Here is an 18,060-nt window from a genome sequence, read left to right as displayed (position 1 = left end):
TCATTCCATGGCACAACAAAGCAAGCAAGCAAGGAAGGGGCCAGCCCATGCTGTCAGGACACATGGCCAACATACCTCCTTCTTTCTTCCTCTTTCTCCTTTCCATAGCACCACCTTCTACAGCCGCTACTCTCTGCTGCTATGACTGGTTCATAAGCCAAATGCCACCATGGATTGACCCCATCCCTGCTACTCTCCTCAAAAGGACAGGAAGTTGTCAGTGCCCTGGAGAAATGTGCTGTAGACAAGGGACAGCAGCTGGTGGTCACTCTAATAGCACCTCAAACCCTGGCGCTTTTATTGGTGCTCCTTCCTTTTATTTTTTTCCTCTCAATAAAATCTACCTGCATCCCATCCTGACATTCGTCGTCTTCTTTTTTTCAACCCAACGCTCTTTCCACTTCACGTGCTACTAAAGCTTTGCTCAAGAGGCCATCAGGTGGGGTTGTAAAGGGCCACTGAGCCTCCCCTCTCAAGGATGTCATCACCAACAACACAGGTGGGCACCAGCTGGTTTTCCAGCCCATCATCCAGTACCTACAGATGACCAAACTGAGGCTTGGGCACATGTCGTGGAATTAGATTTTACACTGCTTTAATATAGCAGCAATTTAGGATTTATTTTATACTTTTGAGGTACAGATGGTATGATTTTTAACAGCTCTTAATCAACCTTTGATCAGCAGAGAATTTAACAGAATTATCTTAATGGGATTTGCTACAATAGAAACAGTGACTTAAAGGCTCAAGAATGGCAAGGTTCAGCTGAGACTCACTGCAGGGTTCTTGGGGGTGTTTAAATTCAGTCATGCGCTTCCAAAATACCCCCCAAGAGTGAATTACTCACCCTAATTCCTTGTTGGTGTTTGTCTGCATCTGAGGTTGTTCCTCAAGGAGTCAGCCCTGAGATGCACTTTCCCTCAGGGGTATGCTATGAGGCATCCCAGCTCAGGGAGAGATTGAGTTTGCAACCCCTGGAGAGCTCATGGAGTTCTTTGCTTAGGACTACTATTTATAGGACCACAAGATGATTGACTGTAATTTTCCATCCTGGCTACGGTTCAGATAAGGCAAGTTCGGTATTCTAGAATGTACAGTGCTGGTACTCTCCAGAGCCCAGGCTGCAGGGTCTGAGAGAAGATCAGGGAGTGCCTGACTGTATTCACCCTTTATACCTGTTGCCTATTGACAATGGAGGACTGATGTAACATTAGTTAATCCTAAACCATAGCTGAGTTGGGGAAAAATATACTCCACCACATTTTTCTCTGGCTGCTATATTTATAAGATAAAGTGATTGACACGTAGTCAAACTGTTTTTCGACTCTGATGTCAAGGAAGAGTACCTTCCTTGGACTCTTGCCAATCAAGGAAGGCCTATTCTGGTTCATAAGCCTCTGCCACACTTACGTCAAGCGCAGGAGAACAGTGGACTCCCACAGTACACTAAGGCTGTTCTGACCATGTGCAGTTGGGTTCTCAGTATCTCCAAGGATGGGGACCCAAAAATTAATCCTCTGTTGTGGTGGTTTTACTCAGGTGGGCAGCTGAGCTCCACCACAACTGCTTTCTCACTCCCTCTCTTTCCCTGCTCCAAAGTGGGGTCCCTCCCATGGGATGCAGTCCTTCCTGAACTGATCCTGCATGGGCTGCGCACAGGCAGCAACTCTTCAAGAACTGCTCCGATATGTGTCCATATCATGGAGTCCATCGATCACAAGCAAACTGTTCCAACATGGGTGCCACATGGGTATCAGCTCCTGCCAGATCACCTGCTCCTGCGTGGGCCCCGCTCCAGCCTGGTGTTTTTCCGAGAGGGGTTCTACAGAGGTCTCTCACAGAGGCACAAACAAGATCACTTATTGGCTCGGCTCTGGGCAGCAGCAGTGAGTCCCTTTGGATGTGGATGAAACTGGCCCTTATCTAGCATGGGGCAGCTTCTGGATTCTTCTCACAGAAGCCACCCCTGCAGCACCCTGCTACCAAAACTTTGCCACATACCCACTACATATAGGTAACCTGTTCCTATGTTTGTCCACCCTCACAGGGGAAAAGTTTTCCTTCTCTTCCAAGGCAATTTCGTCTTTGGGTCCCTCACTACAAGAAAGACATCGAAGCCCTGGAACGTGTCCAGAGAGGGGCAACAAAACTGGTGAGGGGTCTGGAGCACAAGTCTTGTGAGGAATGGCTGAGGGAGCTGACATTGTTTAGTCTGGAGAAGAGGAGGCTCAGGGGAGATCTCATTGCACTCCACAACTTTCTGAAGGAAAGCTGTGATGAGGAGGGTGTCAGTCCTAATGATAGGACTTGAGGAAATGGCCACAAGTTGCACCTGGGGAGATTTAGATTAGATATCAGGAAAAACTTTTTCTCTCAAAGAGTTGTCAGGCACTGGAATGGCCTGTCCGGGGAGGTAGTGGAGTCACCATCTCTGGCAGTGTTTAAGAAGCGCCTGGACGAGGTGCAACGAGGTATGATTTAATAGCTTAGTGGGTAGCGGTGGTGATAGGAGAATGGTTGGACTAGGTGATCCTGTAGGTCCTTTCCAATCTTGTGTTTCTATGATTCTACAATTCTATGATCTCTTCTCTGTGGCTTCCACTCACATTTGTCCTGGCAGCAGGCAGTAACTGAAAGTAGTCTGGTTCCCTTGTCTTCATTCCCGCCCATCTGGAATTTAGAACAAGGAGGAGATTCAGCCTGAGCAGCCTTCTCTGCGGGTTGAAAACGCCCAGCTCTCTCACCTTCTCCTCATATTGAAGAGGCTCCAGGCCCTTCAGCATCTTGGTAGCCCTGCACTGGAATTGCTCCAGCATGTCCGCTTCCATCTTCCACTGGGGCGCCTCAAACTGGACAAAGGACTCCACAAGGGGCCTCACCGGCGATGAAGAGAGATGACGGTGCACCTTCCTCAATTTGCTGGCAGCGCTCTTCCCCATGCCCTCCTGGAGCCTGGTGGCCTCTTTTGCCGCAAGGCTGCATCACTGACCCAAGGTTCTGCTCGGCAAAGCTGCCTGCCACTATAAGTCCAGTTACCTTCAATGTATATTGAATTATCACGGTCACGGATGCAGAGTTAGTGCAATCAGCACTATAAGCACGGTCGCATTAATCATGGTCACAGATTCATAAATAGCACAATACACTTTCAGTCTAGTAAATGACTGGTGAAGTTTATTGAAGCAACAGGAGTACAAGTTCTTTTGGATTGCCAGAGATAAATACATTGTCTACAAAGCATGTGCAATTACCAATTTTGTGACAAACACAACCAACTACACCTGTGCTAACTTATGAAAGAACTCTATGGACAATGTTAGGTTTCCTGGCGAAGCTCTCAGTATAAGCGAGAGTTTGAATCTCACCCAATAGGCAATCTCCCCACTATGGGGGGAAAGACAGGTTCGGTGCATCAACTGATCCCAGTCTATTTTTCTACAATTTTTTTACTTTTAGGTGGCATGTCAGTGACTCTAGTCATACTGTCTTTGTTGTGATTGGTGTATTTTTTTGAACCTTTTTTTAAAGGTATGGGCTCAGAAAAGCAGAGCACATGCTCACTGAAGGGTACTCACACCTTGGAGGTGGGTACCCTGTGGGATGGAGGTGTGTTTGGAATTATAATGAGATTATAAGGTTGCCAAAAGGCCATAATTTAGTTATCAGTTGGAGTCAGGGCTGCCCATAAGGTCTGTCAGTTCCACAATACCATCCGGTTCCCGATCCCTGAAGGGACATCACAGAGTCTGGCCACAGTGTCTTTGCTCTACCCTACTCTCCATACTATGTCTCTTAGAGTCAGCACACCAAGATTACCTGGTGTTACAAATACCTAAGATTGCAGGCTCTGTTGCCAAAGCAAAACCATGTAAGTACATCACTGCATATCATCCATATCTGAGCCTTGAAGTTTCCTCAACAATGAAACTTCTCTAAAGAGGTGGACAACTGTTTAGCCTCACTGAGTCAACTGCAGCAATTATTCTAAAATGTCAAATACATGTCTATCCGATTTAGTAACAAGGATCTATGTAAGAGCGTTGTCCAAACGCTTCTTGAACACCACCAGGCATGGGCCCTGATGGCCACTTGAGCCCTGCTTTTTATTCTTTTTGTCGGGTGAAGTTGGAAGAGCGTAGGGAGAAGAAAGGAAGAGGAGGCATCTGAGGATGTGGGATGCAGGCAGATTTTATTGAGGAAAACATGAAAAAGAGGGAGCGTCAAGTGGAAGGCGCACATTCTGAGGTGCCTGGAGGGCAACAACCAGCCTATGTCCCTTGCGTAGAGCAGATTTTCCCAGAGCCCCAAGGTCTCGCTACCAGGTGGTGGGAGCAGCCCCAGAAGGTCTCTGGAGGGATTGTGCTAGTGAGCAAGGCATTGCAGCAGAGAGTAGCAGCCGTAGAAGGTGGTGCTATGGAAAGGAGAAAGAGGAAGAAAGAAGGAGGTATGTTGGCCATGTGTCCTGACAACATGGGCTGGCCCCTTCCTTGCTTGCTTGCTTTGTTGTGCCATGGAATGATGAGTCGCGGCTGGCGAGCCCGGGCGCCATGAAGAGCACAGAGGTGCGTCCTCAGTGCGAGAGCTGTGTTGCACGGTGTTGGAGGCTTCTGTCAGGGGTGTTGGCGTGGGTCCTTAGCAGGGGTAGCAGGCTCTTCCGCCGTTGATGCAGCCCAGGCCTCCAAAGCCAAAGCCTCCAAGGCCAAAGCCTCCGAATCCCCCGGAGGAGATGGGCACTCCCTGGGCGCTGAGGTTGCTGCCCACGGCAGCTGATGCGGAGGATCCAACGGCGGTGTTCTGGGGAAAGGAGCTGAGGATGGGTCCTGGCAGGGTGACCAGCACGGCAGGAGGCTGGATGACGACGCGGGAATCCTCGCACTGCCTGACACAGGGCTCGTTGCAGCTGTTAGCCAGCGGGGTGGGTCCGCAGGGGCGGCAGATGTCGTAGCAGGACATGTCTGTGGTGTGGAGGGTCCCTGGAAGAGAGGGTGTTGGGAATGTGGAGGGTGTTGGGGAGGCGGAGGGTGTTGGGGTGTGAGGAGTGGTGCTGGGGGAGGCCAAGGGTGTGGGGAGGCCTGGGGTTGTGGGGAGCATGGCGGTGGGGAGGAAGAAGGGCTGCTGAGGCTAAGGGGGAAAGGGCGTGTGGAAAGATAGGCCTGGTGGGGCAGGCGAAGGAGGGGAGCGGGGTTCAGACTCACCTTGTTGGGCGCAGGGGAGAAGGCGTCGGGAGGATTGTGTGAGGGTGCGAGTCGCAGGGCGGGCTTTTATGCTGGTCCCTGAGTGTCCACGGGGCAAGAGAGCCTTTGCGCATGACCGCATTTGGTGTGAGCTGCTCTTACATGCTAAAGCCTGGCAAGTAATGAGGTGGGGCATGTTCTCCTTCCCACAACGCTCTCGTGTGCTTTTCTCCTGTTGAGGATGTGTCTCTGTGGCCTTGGCGGCAGCTTTTAAGTGAGAGCGGCTCTTTGGATGGATTTGCATGGAGAGTGCGTTTGAGGACAGTCGGCAGACGCGGCCAAAGCATGAGAGAGGTGGGGTGTCACGAAGTGAGGTCATGGCGTGTCACTCGTGCGGTGTGGTTTGCGGCTGCATTGTTGTGAGGAGGGGGCCCTATTTGCTGGCGTCGCCATAATGCGGGCTGGTGTGGGCTTCCCAGATGTGCTGGGCGCGAGGCGCTGGCACTGGCATTGCACTCGTTCCCTCCCTGCCTTCCTGCCCACTCCCTACGCCTGTGTTTATTCCTCATCTTTCCCATTGGGAGTGCTGCATTGGTCGGTGGCTTGGTGGCGTTTGTGCTTGGAAGGTCCTGGGTGGGAGAAGGGAGGCTGCGTGCTTTCTTCTTGCGGCAGCTTGGCGGGTGGTAGTTTGATTAGGCGGAGGAGAGCTGTCTACGACAGCAGGACGTTGTCCTTTCAGGCCCTGTTGAGAGCTTGCAAGCCCTGAGCTGAGGGGGAGTGGTTTGGCAGGGAGAGTTAGGCAGAGCTTTTGGGGTCTTATTCAGCACTGAGCGCCCAAGGGTGAGGCCCTTTCCCTGCCTAGGCTTTGATGGTCAGATGCAGGGTTTGGTCACTGCAGCAGGGAGTTGGAGGCATGCATGGTACTTGGGGCAGCAGTCGTGAGCCCCTCCTGGCTGGGTGGTCCCGGGCATGGCTGACGAGTGGCAAGGCCTGTCCCCGTTGGGCTGAGGTGGTTTTGGTTTGCTGCTGAGGTGAGTAGCGCTTGTTGCTGAGGAAGATGAATCAAGGTAGGAAGGGGGGCTGTGCAACTGGGTGTGCCTTGTTCCGTGAGGCCTGCTGGGTTGCAGCCACAAATGCTGAGGGAGCTGTGTGGTGTCCTTGCGAGGCCACTACTAATTATCTTTGAAAGGTCCTGGTGAGTGGGAGAGGCTCCTGAAGACTGGAAGAGACTCGCCGGCTCCTGTGTTCAAGAAGGTGAAGAAGGAAGGGGTGGGAAACCAGAGGCTGGTAGGCCTGACATCAGTCGCTGCGAAGATTCTAAAGGAAATCCTCCCGGAAAGCGCTGTCGAGCAGACGAAGAACCAGAATATGATGGGGAGTAGTCAGCATGGATTTAGAGAGGGAAAGTCACGCGTGAGCCTCCTCAGCGTCTTCTAAATTTTGGTGACCAGCTTGGTGGATGAGGGGAGAGCAGTGGCTGCTGCTCAACTTTAGTAAAGCCTTTAGTAAGGGCTTTCTTTGACACTTGCTCCCCTGACAAGCTCCTAGAGAAGCGGACAAAGTATGGGTTAGATAAAGGGACAGTGCGGTGGGCTGCAAAGCGGCCGATTGCTTGGGTGCAGAGGCTTGTGCTAAGTGGCACAGAGCGGTGTTGGAGGCAAGGCCGTAGCGGTGTAGGCTAGGGCTTGGCAGTGAGGCCACCAATGTTCAATATCGCAGAATCCCAGAATGAGACAACTGAAGGTGTTGGAAGGGACCTCGAAAGATCATCAGGTCCAACCCCCCTGCCAAAGCAGGTTCCTTAGAGCAGGCTGCCCAGGTAGGCGTCCAGACAGGCCTTGAATATCTCCAGAGAAGGAGAGTGCACAACCTCCCTGGGCAGCTCCGTCACCCTCACTGTGAAGAAGTTCTTTCTCATGTTGGTGCGGAACTTCCTGTGCTCTATCTTGTGGCCATCATATCCTCATTAGTGAGGTGGGTGATGGGACGGAGTGACCCCGCAGGAATTCTGCAGATGACCCGAGACGGGGAGGAGCGTCTGATGCACGTGATGAACGTGGCACCATTCAGAATGATGTGCAGAGGCTGGAGAACTGGGCAGAGACCAACATCATGAAGTTGCCGAAGGGGCAAAGCAAATTCCTGCCTCTGGGGAGGACTAACGCCGGGGAGCAGGACATGGTGTTGTCCGACAGAGTGGCAGGCAGCTTTGCCAAGCAGGACCTTGTGTTGCTGTTGGAGAGCAAGCTGACGATGAGTCAGCAATGCAGCCTTGCGGCAAAAGAGGCCACCAGGCTCCAGGAGGGCATGGGGAAGAGCGTTGCCAGCACGATGAGAAAGGCGCTCCGTCATCTCTCTTCATCGCCGGTGAGGCCCCTTGTGGAGTCCTTTGTCCGGTTTGAGGCGTCCCAGTGGAAGATGGAAGCGGACATGCTGGAGCAATTCCAGTGCAGGGCTACCAAGATGCTGAAGGGCCTGGAGCCTCTTCAATATGAGGAGAAGGTGAGAGAGCTGGGCGTTTTCAACCCGCAGAGAAGGCTGCTCAGGCTGAATCTCCTCCTTGTTCTAAATCCCGGATGGGCGGGAATGAAGACAAGGGAACCAGACTATTTTCAGTTACTGCCTGCTGCCAGGACAAAGGTGAGTGGACGCCACAGAGAAGAGATGCAATTGTCTTGGAAGAGAAGGAAAGCCTTTTCCCCTGTGAGGGTGGTCAAGCAGTGGACCTCTAGCAGAGGTTTTGGTTTCCATGCTTGGAGATCTGAGAAGCCCAACTGCACATGGTCCTGGACAGCCTGCTGTAGCTGACTCTGCTTGAGCAGGGTGCTTGCAGCACATGGTCTCCAGAGGTTACTTCCAAACTGAAGGGATTCTGTGACTGCATCTGTTGTCAATGCGGGAGAATGCTGCTGGGTGAGAAAGCAGTCAAGTGTGTGCTGCTGACACGGAGAGATTGTTTCAGAGGGCATGTGCAGAAGAGCCTTAGCGTGGCCAAGCCTTTGTTTGGTCAAGTGCAGGTCTTGCGTTATGTGCTGGAAGGTGTGGTGGCCCTTTTCGACGTGCCCCGATGACCTCTTGATCTTTGGCTTTGTACTGAGGGAAGTGGGAAGGGCGCTGGGAAAGAAGGGAAGAGGAGGAGCGTCAGGCTGGCATGCTTGAGAACTTTATTGAGGAAAGCGCATGGAAAGGAAGGAGCAGCAAGTGGCACATCCCCGGGGGGTCTTGGATGCACGTAGGGTGACCAACAACGTCATCGTTGTGCGCGGTAAATTTTCTCGGAGCACGGAAATCTTCCAGCCCTGTGATGGGAGCATCAGAGAGGGAGTTGATCCCTGGTGGCGTTTGGCTTGTGAGCACGTCATAGCGCCAGAGAGAACTAGACATACGAGACAGTGCAAGTCAAGGAAAGAAGTGGCAGAATGGTAGAATGTAAGTCGGCCATGTTTCCAAACATCACGGAATAGCCCACTTCCTTGCTTCTCTGGTTCATGCCTTGAGAGAAATAGCCGTGGTTGTGGAGCTGAAGACCCAGTGGGTCAGCGACGGCACAAAGGTGCATCCTCAATCCACGAGGAGTCTCGCACCATATGTGTGGTGTCTGTGTGACGGACAACTCTGTTAAATCATACTGGCCTCACTAGAGGCCCCAGAGGGACACCACTCCTCCCTGGTCTCCACGTGAGCACCGAGCTGTTGACCGCAACTCTTGGTATGTGACCATGCAGGCAATTCATTGTGTGCTGAGTGGCCCATCATGTCTTTCCATTTTAGTGACAAGGATCTATGTAAGAGCGCTGTCCAAACGCTTCTTGAACACCACCAGGCATGGGCCCTGATGGCCACTTGAGCCCTGCTTTTTGTTCTTTTTGTCGGGTGAAGCTGGAAGAGCATTGGGAGAAGAAAGGAAGAGGAGGCATCTGAGGATTGTGGGATGCAGGCGGATTTTATTGAGGAAAACATGAAAAAGAGGGAGCGTCAAGTGGAAGGTGCACATTCGGAGGTGCCTGGAGGGCAACCACCAGCCTATGTCCCTTGCGTAGAGCAGATTTTCCCAGAGCCCCAAGGTCTCGCTACCGTGTGGTGGGAGCAGCCCCAGAAGGTCTCTGGAGGGATTGTGCTAGTGAGCAAGGCATTGCAGCAGAGGGTAGCAGCCGTAGAAGGTGGTGCTATGGAAAGGAGAAAGAGGAAGAAAGAAGGAGGTATGTTGGCCATGTGTCCTGACAGCATGGGCTGGCCCCTTCCTTGCTTGCTTGCTTTGTTGTGCCATGGAATGATGAGCTGCAGCTGGCGAGCCCACGTACCATGAACGGCGCAGAGGTGCGTCCTCTGTGCGAGAACTGTGTTGCACGGTGTTGGAGGCTTCTGTCAGGGGTGTTGGCGTGGGTCCTTAGCAGGGGTAGCAGGCTCTTCCGCCGTTGATGCAGCCCAGGCCTCCGAAGCCAAAGCCTCCAAGGCCAAAGCCTCCGAATCCCCCGGAGGAGATGGGCACTCCCTGGGCACTGAGGTTGCTGCCCACGGCAGCTGATGCGGAGGATCCAACGGCGGTGTTCTGGGGGAAGGAGCTGAGGATGGGTCCTGGCAGGGTGACCAGCACGGCAGGAGGCTGGATGACGACGCGGGAATCCTCGCACTGCCTGACACAGGGCTCGTTGCAGCTGTTAGCCAGCGGGGTGGGTCCGCAGGGGCGGCAGATGTCGTAGCAGGACATGTCTGTGGTGCGGAGGGTCCCTGGAAGAGAGGGTGTTGGGAAGGTGGAGGGTGTTGGGAACGCGGAGGGTGTTGGGGTGTGAGGAGTGGTGCTGGGGTAGGCCAAGAGAGTGGGGAGGCCTGGGGTTGTGGGGAGCATGGCGGTGGGGAGGAAGAAGGACTGCTGAGGCTAAGGGGGAAAGGGTGTGTGGAGAGATAGGTCTGGTGGGGCAGGCAAAGGAGGGGAGCGGGGTTCAGGCTCACCTTGTTGGGCGCAGGGGAGAAGGCGTCAGGAGGATTGTGCGAGGGTGAGAGTCGCAGGGCCGGCTTTTATGCTGGTCCGTGAGTGCCCGCGGGGCGAGAGAGCCTTTGCGCATGACAGTATTTGACGTGAGCTGCTCTTGCATGCCAAAGCCTGGCAAGTAATGACGTGGGGCGTGTTGTCCTTCCCACAACGCTCTCGTGTGCTTTTCTCCTGTTGAGGATGTGTCTCTGTGGCCTTGGCGGCAGCTTTTAAGCAAGAGCGGCTCTTTGGATGGATTTGCATGGAGAGTGCGTTTGAGGACAGTCGGCAGACGCGGCCAAAGCATGAGAGAGGTGGGGTGTCACGAAGTGAGGTCATGGCGTGTCACTCGTGCGGTGCGGTTTGCGGCTTCATTGTTGTGAGGAGGGGGCCCTATTTGCTGGCGTCGCCATAATGCAGGCTGGTGTGGGCTTTCCAGATATGCTGGGAACGAGGCTCTACCACTGGCACCGCACTCACTCCCGCCCTGCCTTCCTGCCCACTCCCTACGCCTGTGTTTATTCCTCATCTTTCCCATTGGGAGTGCTGCATCGGTCGGTGGCTTGGTGGCCTTTGTGCTTGGAAGGTCCTGGGTGGGAGAAGGGAGGCTGCGTGTTTTCTTCTTGCGGCAGCTTGGCGGGTGGTAGTTTGATCAGGCAGAGGAGAGCTGCTTGCGACAGCAGGACGTTGTCCTTTCAGGCCTCGTTGAAAGCTTGAGAGCCCTGAGCTGAGGGGGAGTGGTTTGGCAGGGAGAGTTAGGCAGAGCTTTTGGGGTCTTATTCAGCACTGAGCGCCCAAGGGTGAGGCCCTTTCCCTGCCTAGGCTTTGATGTTCAGACGCAGGGTTTGGACCCTGTAGCGGGGAATTGGAGGCATGCATGGTGCTTGGGGCAGCAGCCGTGAGCCCCTCCTGGCTGGGTGGTCCCGGGCATGGCTGACGAGTGGCAAGGCCTGTCCCCGTTGGGCTGAGGTGGTTTTGGCTTGCTGCTGAGGTGAGTAGCGCATGTTGCTGAGGAAGATGAATCAAGGTAGGAAGGGGGGCTGTGCAACTGGGTGTGCCTTGTTCCGTGAGGCCTGCTGGGTTGCAGCCACAAATGCTGAGGGAACTGTGTGGTGTCCTTGCGAGGCCACTACTAATTATCTTTGAAAGGTCCTGGTGAGTGGGAGAGGCTCCTGAAGACTGGAAGAGACTTGCCGGCTCCTGTGTTCAAGAAGGTGAAGAAGGAAGGGGTGGGAAACCAGAGGCTGGTTGGCCTGACATCAGTCGCTGGGAAGGTTCTAAAGGAAATCCTCCCGGAAAGCGCTGTCGAGCAGACGAAGAACCAGAATATGATGGGGAGTAGTCAGCACGGATTTAGAGAGGGAAAGTCACGCGTGAGCCTCCTCAGCATCTTCTAAATTGAGGTGACCAGCTTGGTGGATGAGGGGAGAGCAGTGGCTGCTGCTCAACTTTAGTAAAGCCTTTAGTAAGGGCTTTCTTTGACACTTGCTCCCGTGACAAGCTCCTAGAGAAGCGGACAAAGTATGGGTTAGATAAAGGGACAGTGAGGTGGGCTGCAAAACGGCCGATTGCTTGGGTGCAGAGGCTTGTGCTAAGTGGCACAGAGCGGTGTTGGAGGCAAGGCCCTAGCGGTGTAGGCTAGGGCTTGGCAGTGAGGCCACCAATGTTCAATATCGCAGAATCCCAGAATGAGACAATTGAAGGTGTTGGAAGGGACCTCGAAAGATCATCAGGTCCAACCCCCCTGCCAAAGCAGGTTCCTTAGAGCAGGCTGCCCAGGTAGGCATCCAGACAGGCCTTGAATATCTCCAGAGAAGGAGAGCGCACAACCTCCCTGGGCAGCTCCGTCACCCTCACTGTGAAGTAGTTCTTTCTCGTGTTGGTGCGGAACTTCCTGTGCTCTATCTTGTGGCCATCATATCCTCATTAGTGAGGTGGGTGATGGGACGGAGTGACCCCGCAGGAATTCTGCAGATGACCCGAGACGGGGAGGAGCGTCTGATGCACGTGATGAACGTGGCACCATTCAGAATGATGTGCAGAGGCTGGAGAACTGGGCAGAGACCAACATCATGAAGTTGCCGAAGGGGCAAAGCAAATTCCTGCCTCTGGGGAGGACTAACGCCGGGGAGCAGGACATGGTGTTGTCCGACAGAGTGGCAGGCAGCTTTGCCAAGCAGGACCTTGTGTTGCTGTTGGAGAGCAAGCTGACGATGAGTCAGCAATGCAGCCTTGCGGCAAAAGAGGCCACCAGGCTCCAGGAGGGCATGGGGAAGAGCGTTGCCAGCACGATGAGAAAGGCGCTCCGTCATCTCTCTTCATCGCCGGTGAGGCCCCTTGTGGAGTCCTTTGTCCGGTTTGAGGCGTCCCAGTGGAAGATGGAAGCGGACATGCTGGAGCAATTCCAGTGCAGGGCTACCAAGATGCTGAAGGGCCTGGAGCCTCTTCAATATGAGGAGAAGGTGAGAGAGCTGGGCGTTTTCAACCCGCAGAGAAGGCTGCTCAGGCTGAATCTCCTCCTTGTTCTAAATCCCGGATGGGCGGGAATGAAGACAAGGGAACCAGACTATTTTCAGTTACTGCCTGCTGCCAGGACAAAGGTGGGTGGACGCCACAGAGAAGAGATGCAGTTGTCTTGGAAGAGAAGGAAAGCCTTTTCCCCTGTGAGGGTGGTCAAGCAGTGGACCTCAAGCAGAGGTTTTGGATTTCCATGCTTGGAGATCTGAGAAACCCAACTGCACATGGTCCTGGACAGCCTGCTGTAGCTGACTCTGCTTGAGCAGGGTGCTTGCAGCACATGGTCTCCAGAGGTTACTTCCAAACTGAAAGGACTCTGTGACTGCATCTGTTGTCAATGCGGGAGAATGCTGCTGGGTGAGAAAGCAGTCGAGTGTGTGCTGCTGACACGGAGAGATTGTTTCAGAGGGCATGTGCAGAAGCGCCTTAGCGTGGCCAAGCCTTTGTTTGGTCAAGTGTAGGTCTTGCGTGACGTGCTGGAAGGTGTGGTGGCCCTTTTCGACGTGCCCCAATGACCTCTTGATCTTTGGCTTTGTACTGAGGGAAGTGGGAAGGGCGCTGGGAAAGAAGGGAAGAGGAGGAGCGTCAGGCTGGCATGCTTGAGAACTTTATTGAGGAAAGCGCATGGAAAGGAAGGAGCAGCAAGTGGCACATCCCTGGGGGGTCTTGGATGCACGTAGGGTGACCAACAACGTCATCGTTGTGCACAGTAAATTTTCTCGGAGCACGGAAATCTTCCAGCCCTGTGATGGGAGCAGCAGAGCGGGAGTCGATCCCTGGTGGCGTTTGGCTTGTGAGCACGTCATAGCGCCAAAGAGAACCAGACATACGAGACAGTGCAAGTCAGGGAAAGAAGTGGGAGAATGGTAGAATGTAAGTCGGCCATGTTTCCAAACATCACGGAATAGCCCACTTCCTTGCTTCTCTGGTTTATGCCTTGAGAGAAATAGCCATGGTTGTGGAGCTGAAGACGCAGTGGGTCAGCGATGGCACAAAGGTGCATCCTCAATCCATGAGGAGTCTCGCACCATATGTGTGGTGTCCGTGTGACGGACAACCCTGTTAAATCATACTGGCCTCGCTAGAGGCCCCAGAGGGACACCACTCCTCCCTGGTCTCCACCTGAGCAAAGAGCTGTTGACCGCAACTCTTGGTATGTGACCGTGCAGGCAATTCATTGTGTGCTGAGTGACCCATCATGTCTTTCCATTTTAGTGACAAGGAGCTATGTAAGAGGGTTGTCCAAACGCTTCTTGAACACCACCAGGCATGGGCCCTGATGGCCACTTGAGCCCTGCTTTTTGTTCTTTTTGTCGGGTGAAGTTGGAAGAGCGTTGGGAGAAGAAAGGAAGAGGAGGCATCTGAGGATGTGGGATGCAGGCAGATTTTATTGAGGAAAACATGAAAAAGAGGGAGCGTCAAGTGGAAGGTGCACATTCGGAGGTGCCTGGAGGGCGACCACCAGCCTATGTCCCTTGCGTAGAGCAGATTTTCCCAGAGCCCCAAGGTCTCGCTACCGTGTGGTGGGAGCAGCCCCAGAAGGTCTCTGGAGGGATTGTGCTAGTGAGCAAGGCATTGCAGCAGAGAGTAGCAGCCGTAGAAGGTGGTGCTATGGAAAGGAGAAAGAGGAAGAAAGAAGGAGGTATGTTGGCCATGTGTCCTGACAGCATGGGCTGGCCCCTTCCTTGCTTGCTTGCTTTGTTGTGCCATGGAATGATGAGCCACAGCTGGCGAGCCCGCATGCCATGAAGAGCGCAGAGGTGCGTCCTCAGTGCGAGAGCTGTGTTGCACGGTGTTGGAGGCTTCTGTCAGGGGTGTTGGCGTGGGTCCTTAGCAGGGGTAGCAGGCTCTTCCGCCGTTGATGCAGCCCAGGCCTCCAAAGCCAAAGCCTCCAAGGCCAAAGCCTCCGAATCCCCCGGAGGAGATGGGCACTCCCTGGGCACTGAGGTTGCTGCCCACGGCAGCTGATGCGGAGGATCCAACGGCGGTGTTCTGGGGGAAGGAGCTGAGGATGGGTCCTGGCAGGGTGACCAGCACGGCAGGAGGCTGGATGACGACGCGGGAATCCTCGCACTGCCTGACACAGGGCTCGTTGCAGCTGTTAGCCAGCGGGGTGGGTCCGCAGGGGCGGCAGATGTCGTAGCAGGACATGTCTGTGGTGCGGAGGGTCCCTGGAAGAGAGGGTGTTGGGAATGTGGAGGGTGTTGGGGAGGCGGAGGGTGTTGGGGTGTGAGGAGTGGTGCTGGGGGAGGCCAAGGGTGTGGGGAGGCCTGGGGTTGTGGGGAGCATGGCGGTGGGGAGGAAGAAGGGCTGCTGAGGCTAAGGCGGAAAGGGCGTGTGGAAAGATAGGCCTGGTGGGGCAGGCGAAGGAAGGGAGCGGGGTTCAGGCTCACCTCGTTGGGCGCAGGGGAGAAGATGTCGGGAGGATTGTGTGAGGGTGCGAGTCGCAGGGCCGGCTTTTATGCTGGTCCGTGAGTGCCCGCGGGGCGAGAGAGCCTTTGCGCATGACAGCATTTGGCGTGAGCTGCTCTTACATGCTAAAGCCTGGCAAGTAATGAGGTGGGGTGTGTTGTCCTTCCCACAACGCTCTCGTGTTCTTTTCTCCTGTTGAGGATGTGTCTCTGCGGCCTTGGCGGCAGCTTTTAAGCGAGAGCGGCTCTTTGGATGGATTTGCATGGAGAGTGCGTTTGAGGACAGTCGGCAGACGCGGCCAAAGCATGAGAGAGGTGGGGTGTCACGAAGTGAGGTCATGGCGTGTCACTCGTGCGGTGCGGTTTGCGGCTTCATTGTTGTGAGGAGGGGGCCCTATTTGCTGGCGTCGCCATAATGCAGGCTGGTGTGGGCTTCCCAGATGTGCTGGGCGCGAGGCGCTGGCACTGGCATTGCACTCGCTCCCTCCCTGCCTTCGTGCCCATTCCCTACGCCTGTGTTTATTCCTCGTCTTTCCCATTGGTTTGCTGCATCGGTCGGTGGCTTGGTGGCGTTTGTGCTTGGAAGGTCCTGGGTGGGAGAAGGGAGGCTGCGTGCTTTCTTCTTGCGGCAGCTTGGCGGGTGGTAGTTTGATTAGGCGGAGGAGAGCTGTCTACGACAGCAGGACGTTGTCCTTTCAGGCCCTGTTGAGAGCTTGCAAGCCCTGAGCTGAGGGGGAGTGGTTTGGCAGGGAGAGTTAGGCAGAGCTTTTGGGGTCTTATTCAGCACTGAGCGCCCAAGGGTGAGGCCCTTTCCCTGCCTAGGCTTTGATGGTCAGATGCAGGGTTTGGTCACTGCAGCAGGGAGTTGGAGGCATGCATGGTACTTGGGGCAGCAGTCGTGAGCCCCTCCTGGCTGGGTGGTCCCGGGCATGGCTGACGAGTGGCAAGGCCTGTCCCCGTTGGGCTGAGGTGGTTTTGGCTTGCTGCTGAGGTGAGTAGCGCTTGTTGCTGAGGAAGATGAATCAAGGTAGGAAGGGGGGCTGTGCAACTGGGTGTGCCTTGTTCCGTGAGGCCTGCTGGGTTGCAGCCACAAATGCTGAGGGAGCTGTGTGGTGTCCTTGCGAGGCCACTACTAATTATCTTTGAAAGGTCCTGGTGAGTGGGAGAGGCTCCTGAAGACTGGAAGAGACTCGCCGGCTCCTGTGTTCAAGAAGGTGAAGAAGGAAGGGGTGGGAAACCAGAGGCTGGTTGGCCTGACATCAGTCGCTGGGAAGGTTCTAAAGGAAATCCTCCCGGAAAGCGCTGTCGAGCAGACGAAGAACCAGAATGTGATGGGGAGTAGTCAGCAGGGATTTAGAGAGGGAAAGTCACGCGTGAGCCTCCTGAGCGTCTTCTAAATTGAGGTGACCAGCTTGGTGGATGAGGGGAGAGCAGTGGCTGCTGCTCAACTTTAGTAAAGCCTTTAGTAAGGGCTTTCTTTGACACTTGCTCCCGTGACAAGCTCCTAGAGAAGCGGACAAAGTATGGGTTAGATAAAGGGACAGTGAGGTGGGCTGAGAAGTGGCTGATTGCTTGGGTGCAGAGGCTTGTGCTAAGTGGCACAGAGCGGTGTTGGAGGCAAGGCCGTAGCGGTGTAGGCTAGGGCTTGGCAGTGAGGCCACCAATGTTCAATATCGCAGAATCCCAGAATGAGACAACTGAAGGTGTTGGAAGGGACCTCGAAAGATCATCAGGTCCAACCCCCCTGCCAAAGCAGGTTCCTTAGAGCAGGCTGCCCAGGTAGGCATCCAGACGGGCCTTGAATATCTCCAGAGAAGGAGAGCGCACAACCTCCCTGGGCAGCTCCGTCACCCTCACTGTGAAGAAGTTCTTTCTCATGTTGGTGCGGAACTTCCTGTGCTCTATCTTGTGGCCATCATATCCTCATTAGTGAGGTGGGTGATGGGACGGAGTGACCCCGCAGGAATTCTGCAGATGACCCGAGACGGGGAGGAGCGTCTGATGCACGTGATGAACGTGGCACCATTCAGAATGATGTGCAGAGGCTGGAGAACTGGGCAGAGAGGAACATCATGAAGTTGCCGAAGGGGCAAAGCAAATTCCTGCCTCTGGGGAGGACTAACGCCGGGGAGCAGGACATGGTGTTGTCCGACAGAGTGGCAGGCAGCTTTGCCAAGCAGGACCTTGTGTTGCTGTTGGAGAGCAAGCTGACGATGAGTCAGCAATGCAGCCTTGCGGCAAAAGAGGCCACCAGGCTCCAGGAGGGCATGGGGAAGAGCGTTGCCAGCACGATGAGAAAGGCGCTCCGTCATCTCTCTTCATCGCCGGTGAGGCCCCTTGTGGAGTCCTTTGTCCAGTTTGAGGCGTCCCAGTGGAAGATGGAAGCGGACATGCTGGAGCAATTCCAGTGCAGGGCTACCAAGATGCTGAAGGGCCTGGAGCCTCTTCAATATGAGGAGAAGGTGAGAGAGCTGGGCGTTTTCAACCCGCAGAGAAGGCTGCTCAGGCTGAATCTCCTCCTTGTTCTAAATCCCGGATGGGCGGGAATGAAGACAAGGGAACCAGACTATTTTCAGTTACTGCCTGCTGCCAGGACACAGGTGAGTGGACGCCACAGAGAAGAGATGCAATTGTCTTGGAAGAGAAGGAAAGCCTTTTCCCCTGTGAGGGTGGTCAAGCAGTGGACCTCAAGCAGAGGTTTTGGATTTCCATGCTTGGAGATCTGAGAAGCCCAACTGCACATGGTCCTGGACAGCCTGCTGTAGCTGACTCTGCTTGAGCAGGGTGCTTGCAGCACATGGTCTCCAGAGGTTACTTCCAAACTGAAAGGACTCTGTGACTGCATCTGTTGTCAATGCGGGAGAATGCTGCTGGGTGAGAAAGCAGTCGAGTGTGTGCTGCTGACACGGAGAGATTGTTTCAGAGGGCATGTGCAGAAGCGCCTTAGCGTGGCCAAGCCTTTGTTTGGTCAAGTGTAGGTCTTGCGTGA

At 54.5% G+C, this 18,060-nt stretch overlaps 3 protein-coding genes across 3 annotated transcripts; all 3 read right to left on the bottom strand.

Annotated features, from left to right (window-relative positions):
• Positions 1–4,595: 4,595 nt before the first annotated feature.
• LOC308188819 (feather keratin 1-like) lies at positions 4,596–5,649 on the bottom strand. The gene has a single exon (XM_080578217.1). The coding sequence runs from the start codon at positions 5,089–5,091 to the stop codon at positions 4,633–4,635; it is 459 nt and encodes a 152-aa protein (XP_080434343.1). The 5' UTR covers positions 5,092–5,649; the 3' UTR covers positions 4,596–4,632.
• A 3,831-nt stretch (positions 5,650–9,480) lies between these two features.
• LOC308191357 (feather keratin 1-like) lies at positions 9,481–10,292 on the bottom strand. The gene has a single exon (XM_080583684.1). It carries the CDS (start codon positions 10,018–10,020, stop codon positions 9,562–9,564), a length of 459 nt encoding a protein of 152 aa, XP_080439810.1. The 5' UTR covers positions 10,021–10,292; the 3' UTR covers positions 9,481–9,561.
• A 4,113-nt stretch (positions 10,293–14,405) lies between these two features.
• On the bottom strand, positions 14,406–17,652 carry LOC308188733 (feather keratin 1-like). Its single transcript, XM_080578108.1, has one exon. The coding sequence runs from the start codon at positions 14,947–14,949 to the stop codon at positions 14,491–14,493; it is 459 nt and encodes a 152-aa protein (XP_080434234.1). The 5' UTR covers positions 14,950–17,652; the 3' UTR covers positions 14,406–14,490.
• Between the last annotated feature and the right edge of the window lie 408 nt (positions 17,653–18,060).

This window comes from Anser brachyrhynchus, assembly GCF_964034855.1.
Source record: "Anser brachyrhynchus genome assembly, chromosome: 2".
Taxonomy (NCBI): Eukaryota; Metazoa; Chordata; class Aves; order Anseriformes; family Anatidae; genus Anser; species Anser brachyrhynchus.
Note: the sequence above shows the minus strand (reverse complement) of the source record. Positions and strands in the feature narration are given on the sequence as shown.

What these genes read in the sequence shown, in the direction of transcription:
- LOC308188819 (XM_080578217.1), bottom strand. Translation starts at nt 5,091, where the DNA reads ATGCTCCCCACAACCCCAGGCCTCCCCACACCCTTGGCCTCCCCCAGC.
- LOC308191357 (XM_080583684.1), bottom strand. Translation starts at nt 10,020, where the DNA reads ATGCTCCCCACAACCCCAGGCCTCCCCACTCTCTTGGCCTACCCCAGC.
- LOC308188733 (XM_080578108.1), bottom strand. Translation starts at nt 14,949, where the DNA reads ATGCTCCCCACAACCCCAGGCCTCCCCACACCCTTGGCCTCCCCCAGC.